The 7,500-nt window shown below is 38.9% G+C and overlaps 2 protein-coding genes across 2 annotated transcripts in view; one reads left to right on the top strand and one right to left on the bottom strand.

The window, feature by feature from the left end:
- Positions 1-275: 275 nt before the first annotated feature.
- On the top strand, positions 276-3,672 carry LOC138018380 (uncharacterized). Its single transcript, XM_068864997.1, has 2 exons — positions 276-990; positions 2,207-3,672. The coding sequence occupies exons 1-2, from the start codon at positions 319-321 to the stop codon at positions 2,387-2,389; spliced, it is 855 nt and encodes a 284-aa protein (XP_068721098.1). The 5' UTR covers positions 276-318; the 3' UTR covers positions 2,390-3,672.
- Positions 3,655-7,500, bottom strand: part of LOC138018370 (prostaglandin E synthase 2-like) — a 12,415-nt gene continuing 8,569 nt past the window's right edge. Inside the window, exons 4-5 of the mRNA XM_068864993.1 lie at positions 7,376-7,490; positions 3,655-4,716 (exon numbers count right to left, since the gene is read on the bottom strand). Coding sequence (XP_068721094.1) covers positions 4,582-4,716; positions 7,376-7,490 — 250 coding nt within the window. The 3' untranslated portion in view covers positions 3,655-4,581. The remainder of the gene's footprint in view (positions 4,717-7,375; positions 7,491-7,500) is intronic.

Here is a 7,500-nt window from a genome sequence, read left to right on the forward strand (position 1 = left end):
CGAGAGATTTCTCTTTTGTGTCATTATCATAGGCAGTTTCAAAAAGGTCTCCTATATATTATCAACGAATGTATCCAATTAACGGTCTTGGAATACTCTTGTTTTTCAGGGAACATACTGAAATATAAAACGCAATTTAGGTATTGAATTTAAAACCGCTGTCTCCGAAATGTTGCCCAATATATTACGCTTTGGTCACGGGTTGACGAAATTACGTAATGCCTCGTCATTTATGGTAGTGTTTAATTAACAACATTCACGGTATAAAAGGCCTACACAGTGGAACGCTTTACTATCGCCCGCCAAAAAAAAACCGCCATGTCGAAACTACTGTTTGACAAACTAACTGAGAAACTTCAAGACGAATACAAAATTGCTCTTCTCCATATAACTAACAAACTGGACAGCGATGAGAAGGAAACACTTCGGTTTTACTACAGTCGACATATTCCGCAAAACGCCACTGGTTGGTTAAATGTCATGCATTCATTGGAAAATACTTCCATTATCTCTTGGATAGACGTTCGTTCACTACAAGACAGTTTAAAAGCAATTAGAAGATTAGACCTTGCAGAGACTTTATCTGTCTTTGAAATTAAAAGGGATTTAGCGATTCTTCTCGACTTGTATGCAAGAGAGATTCTCGGTATGGAAACAAGTGGTCGCTTTCCAACAGCGCAACTTGTAGCTGGATATTTAGTGAAAGTTACGACAGAGTTGGTTAACGGTCCGTTCAAAAGACAGAAGTTAACATCATTAATGGAATCAACAAAGAAAATTGAAAAAGTCCTCATCAGTTTTGAAATGGAACTGAACAGTAAATCGTGGGATCCATGGAGTAAGTTTACTTTCCTGGTGATAATAACAGGAGAGATAGTAGCCCGAGTAGCGACGAAGGAAGAACTTTGTCGGAAGCTCTGTGCAACTGAGCTGTGCTTAAGAGGTGCCGACGAGCTCTGCTCTCGAATGATGAAACTCAAAGGAAAATGGGTGAGTCACCAGAAAGACGAAATGTTTTGAAACCTTTTAAATCCCTTTCCTTTGCAGAAAGAGTAGCTCACGGAGTCTCTTTAATGGATTACACGCTCGCGTGCTGAGTATTTAGGAACCAAATAAGGGACATTTATTCCTAAGAAATACGGCGAGCCTTCTGTTGCCGTGGCCACTCTCTTTTGAGCGATCCTTGAAAATATCAAGATGATTGAGCCTCTTCCGGGGCTCGGAAGAGACCCTTTTGGATTTGGGAGGCAAATCCAACGTTGGCAACATTCCCAAAACTGATACACTAAAAACAGTAGATCTTGCGAAGTTTCCTTGTATCTCTGCATGTAACAAATTAAAGGGTCCATTAACAACAAATGTGTAATGATGCAGAATGCCTTTATAAACAAAATGTTGAATTAGAAAAAAATGGTACTTCCTTTGGTCGCAAAACATCAATAACAAATTAAGAAATATTTGGACATAAGATCGACGCTCGAGTCAACAATAGTTGTTAAAATTAGATGCATGGATTGCTGGGCTGGAGAAGAAATCTCATCGATACCTCTGTATGCGCAGTATCTGCGTTTAAAAAAGAGCACAAAAACAAGAGGCTTGTAGCCTGTTCCAGGCTCCCACTAGTATTGAAGAGCGAAAAACCCATTGTCACATTTTGAATTTCACTATAATCGCAAATCAGAGGAAATTACGATTTAACGATCGTAAACATGTTTATGCGGAAAAAATGAAGCAAGGAGAAAAAAGCCGCGCAAAGACTGGGACGAAAGGTACCCAGTCCTCTATTCTTCTCTTGCGATCTCGAGGAAATGCCAGCCTGGCGCAGGCTAGATGTTTCTGACATTATCATTTAACAATTTTGCCGAAGGCTACCTGAGTATCGGTGAATAAGAACTGAGACGAGCTTTTTATTCACCGATCTTCACTGAGCCTGAGGTGAATAATTCTTTTAGTATAATTGCATTGGTGATTATTTGAAAAAGAAGCATTTTCTTTAAAACAATTTATTTCTACACCTGTCACCTGGACAAAACGGCGTGCGGCCTGGACAAAACCGCTATGAAGATTAACGCGTAATAATCACCTCAAGTGCAACCAATCAGCACAGCAAAAGTTTCATTCATCACCATGTAGTTATTCTTATTGTTAATATTGAATCGTTGAGTCTGCCAGACAGCTGATTGGGATCTTTATGCTCACTTTCCAGGAAGATTTCTGTAACTACGTAGAGGAGCGGCATAACGTGGTAAACCATAATTGTTCAGCAATAGACTCAACCAACTTCTCCACACACAGACTGACAGCCGAAGTGGTGCAACAACTTGAAGAGACAAAGTTTTTCAACACAAGTATGGCAATTAAGGAGCAAAATATTCAGATTCAAAACTAAAAAAACCCATCATCAACGTTACATTACACGATAAACACGTTAGGTATAAAAACACAAACAGATATGATGTTTCAAGCAAGTATGACATTTTAAAGAGCACAATATTTATATTGAAAACTGAAAATTTTATGAATATTACATTAACTCGAAGAAAGGTCTTTCGATAAAATGTTAAGAAATATTTTGTTATATATAAATAAACTAAATGGTAGCATACGAATCAGTAGAGAAGAAATGCAATGCAAAAACACTGGAAAAACTTGTGCACATTTATGATGAAGACGTTGCCTCAAGCAAAATGATAATTATTTTTATAAACTTGATGGTCAGTGACAATTCCGTATAGATTAAGTGAAATTTATGAAATACAAAAATAATTATTTTTATTTACCATATGATAACAAACGATTCACTGCAGAAGTACAAATTTGAATACAATTCAGTGGTGACATTTTGTGAAGAAATATTCAGATCAAAGACTGATTCAGTATAGAAGTACATATTTAAAGGCAATTCAACTATGAAAAATACTATTTAGATGACAACTGATTTAGTACAGAAATACTTATTTGAAAGGAAGTCAATGCAATAACACTTTTGTAAGAAAATGTATTTAGATGAAAAATCGATTCATGACAAAAATTCATATGAACAATTTTATGTTCTCGTGGCAAGAACAATATCTCACTCATTCGCTTCGCTCACTCGGGAGATATTGTTCTTGCCACTCGAACATAAAATGCATATCTCCTCTCCACCGTGTAATATCCTCTATATCTTCACGTATTAAGATATCATGTTTTCGCGCGAAAGCTCACGTAGTATTTCATTGGTGTTTATATAATAAGATATATTTATTTCACAGTTGTTGTGATGTCTTAGCGATTTTTACCAATCAATTATATGTCGATGTAGATGTAGATAAAAGTAGTAATGAGTAATGTAGTACATTAACACGTGATTACCTATTACAAACATCCAGTAGCCTTGGAAAAAACAAAAACCAGAAATAGGTAAAGCTAAGTAACCGAGTTATGTCTCTAAGTAAATAAAGTCAAACAGGATTGATTGTTGTTGTTGGTTTGAAACTTTTAGCTAAAGTATTAGAATGTTGACAAGTAATATACACTGAGGATATTACATGGTGGCAAGAAGATAAGAATGTTATGTTTGAATGGCAAGAACAACATTGCATATGTGAGCACAGCGAATGAGTGGAATATGTGCTTGGCGCGAGAACACAAGAAAGAATTATATCTTCGAGCTAACGTGTAATTTTCTCTTTATTATATGGATAATAGATATACATGGTAGAGATTCAAAAGACGGCTTTAATACAAATACTGGGTATTAATACAAACAAAAAAGTGGGAATTGTGACGTTGTTGCTCCAATTTAGCCACTCGTGTTATATAAGAGATATACGACACTCAGTTCCCAGATGTAGTGGTCATATTGATTCTACATGAGTTTTAGTTCCTGGCAAAACACTCCCGCCCATATAACAACTAAGCCAAAAAATGGAGAAAAGAAAAACCTGAACGTAGTTGGTCTGAAGGTAAATCAAGTCAAACAGGATTCTCTACTTGCACAAATCCCATAATACACCCCTTTTACGCCCCTCTACATACCCCCCCCCCCCCCCCCCAAAAAAAAAAATGCATAGGCATTGTTTTTATTTCCCTTAGGACATCTTCATGTCCCAGGAGAAATTGCAAACTATGTTTATGCAAAGTTTTGGGGGTAAAAGGGGTGTATTACACGGTTTGTGCAAGTAGAGAATTCAACCTTTTTGCTACAAAAGTAATTCCTAAGATTCATTTCCAGATTCTTGAATAAAGGATTTGACGCTGTTTCAGATCTCTGTCTGCTACCCACAACCTTTGACTCCATACGAAGCAGAGTAAGAACATCCATAACCAATGTTGTCATTGTTGCTGTTGTTGCAATCCTCTGTCTTGCTATCATCAGTCATTATCGGGCAGTCCTCCAATTAATGCGAGGAAAGAGCAACAACCTGTTCCAATACCACTTTCCACAAGACTGCAAATGCAGCCCCAGGTTCATACATATTCACCTTGTCCTCACAAAGTATCAGTTTTTCATTATATAGCCAAGGATTTGGCAATAATGAATAATCCCCTTTTCAGGGAAAACAACAGAGGATTATTCCTGTCTGCATGATGCAGATATCACATAGCATTAGCTCCGGCATGAGTTTGTACCGCTTCTTTTACTCGGTAATACCACGGCTTTAATGACGTGTTAGCCATGAGGTCTTGGAAGGCATCCAGACCTTCCAGTCCACTGAGTACACCATAAACTGCCTACAAAGCAATGTGAATTACTTCAATGTTTGTGGGAAAGGATATGGTGAATGCCAAATGTTGTTAACGAAGTGCCTAAAACTAGTACAGGTGGGGGTTAACAACCTACACTGTAACTTTTTGTGTGCACACTAAATACCTTTTCATGTGCTATTCTTTCGAACAGTTTTGTCCAAGATTAAAGTTTCTAGCGACAGCATTCCTGTTCTTCGTGATTATTGTGTTCTAGTTTAAATGGCCCAACTCCCACGAGAGTGGGCAGTAACGACTCTAACAGTAAAGCACCACAGCTATTGTCATGGTGGAAGGTATATGTAGTTTGGTGGTTTAGATCCCACGGCCTCCAGTCTGCTATATCTAAGTGCTTGAGCATCCCAACCAGTAATTAGCCAGTATCAAAATTACCAAACTTTTGCATAAGCATTGTTTCCAGTTTCTCTGGGGAACATTGTCCCAAAAGAACGTAAAAGCAAGGTTTATACAAAATTTTGGAGGGACAAACAAAGAGTACATGTATTATAGTATTTTTGATACTGGCTAATGAAAAGCCAAAGGTTCGACTCCTATCACAAGCACATATTTCCTAGGGTACTCAGCCTCCTCAAAATGTTTTTGGGGAGCAGGTTATGAGGAAAGTGGAGACGGTTTTGGTGCCAAAGGCACCCAAGCGAGGAGCCACTGAAAAACACAGACTGCAGACTGTGCAGACCGCCTGCAAAATGAAAATTCGATTAGCCTGAATTATGTCTAAATAACATTTGGTTAGCCTAATTAGGCCTAAATAACATTCAGGTTAGCCTGTTTACGGTTAGCTCTCAATAATAATGAGGGGAACGCCATATTTTTCCCCTGGTCTGCACGGTCTGCACAGTCCACAGTCTGCGTTTTGGGGTGATCGCCAAGCGAGTGCCCAAAGGGCGCAAGCTAGGCATGTTCCCGTAGGAAATTTTTGAAATTTAGACACTCACAGATGCAATTTAGTGAAATCTGGGGGATCTAAAGTGACGAAATTTCACATATGGAATTGACACTTGCATGGTGTCTGCATGATAAGAAATACTGGAATGTTCGTTAAATAAACATTTCACGTGCACCAGGCAAAAAAATGTTGCGGAAGCGAATTTGTACGTCAAACAAGCATTTTTTTAAGCCTTTATATCATCTCCAGTGACTTTACTTTACAGCTAAAATTGTGTTGTCTGTTTTTTTTTTCTGTGTCACCTGTCGTAATCAAAATAAGACATTTTCTGACTGGAAGGAGACGGTCAATCTTTCTGAGGAGGTGGCTCATTGAGCCGTTGACCGGCCGGTTTTGAGAAGGCTGCGGTACTCAACAACACATCTTTTACAAGAATTAGTCTACATTACCGGTACTCTTTACAGCCATTTTAAACAGATGTGCATACTTGCTGCTGTTGATTAATATTGGAAAGCTGGGATTGAAAGCAAAAACTATGCACATGTAGGTCAACCTTTGTTGATGAGGAGTGTGCCTTTCACACTTCAAATGAAAAGCTATGAAAGATTGCTCACGATGAAATAACTTAAATTCTTGTACATGTATGACCTGTACAACCCAATGAGTATTTTCAACGTCAAACTATCGAGAAAATCTTAGTGTGGGGCCATACGCATAAGTGTGAGAGGGACAGGAAAAGTCAGTGCGCACACGAACATGCACAATTTCAGATAATTCAGTCGCGTCTCACCACCTAACTTTAATTTTCAACCTATACGAGGGAAAATAGGCTGCGGCTCACACTGGCCATGGCTTACACAAGACGCGAAACGGGCCATTTATACGAGTGCGGCTTACATAAGACGTGAAATGCTCGTATAAATGGTTCGCGGCTAAGTTCATGACCAACTAGTCCAATGATGACATAATTAATTTTATTTTCATGCTTCGTTTTGGGGTGATTGTGAGGCAAGATTTGCAAAATTACAAGATAAATGGCTTGAGTAAGCAAACAAGCGAAGAAAAATTATTAAACTAAAGTTTTACATGTAATCCAGTATCGATCCAGTGAAGTCGTAAACGAACAATTGCGGTGTGCTGCAGAACTTACACTGGCTGCATGAAGTGACGCGATAATCAAGTTGCCTATCAATTTCAATACCACTACAAATAGTGAGAAGCTGTTTTTCTTCCAGGGAACTCCACCTTCGCTTTTTGGATAAATCTCTTTCAATGTGATTCGTTGCTCGCGCTCGCCATTTTTCTCAGGCGAATGGACGGGAGCGAAAAGGAAGTCTGGGCTATAATAACAAAACAAGTGCATGCGCAGGAGCCGTTCACGGCTTGAGCAAGCCGCGAACAACGCTTGCGTACATTTATTTGAACACTTTCACGTCTAAGGTATGCCGCGGCAAGATAAGCACAGCCCCAAACCCCTAGGCCAGGATAAGCCGCGGCTTGAGCTAGCTGCGGATGGAGTAAGCCGTGAACTTCGATTTTGTACCATTTAAACGGGGTGTTTGCGTCTTATGTAAAAACGGCCTTATTGTAGAACACTGACCTCAGGCCAAATATCTTCCTGTCCGGGAACATAATACATGTATGTCGTAAAATTATGAATTAATTCTTATACAAACCTAAAATCTGCCCCATCTACAGGTACTATATGAAATTTAAAATCGCTGAAAGATTGTTACCCACCAGGTCAGCAAGGTTTGGAGCTCTGCCTCCCATAAACTTCCTGCGACCAACAGCCCGCATCCACTTCTCAGCCTCTTCATACAGGGCAAGACGAACATCACTTGGAAGGTTATATCTACCAATAA

This window comes from Montipora capricornis, chromosome 2 (assembly GCF_036669925.1).
Source record: "Montipora capricornis isolate CH-2021 chromosome 2, ASM3666992v2, whole genome shotgun sequence".
Lineage (NCBI taxonomy): Eukaryota > Metazoa > Cnidaria > Anthozoa > Scleractinia > Acroporidae > Montipora > Montipora capricornis.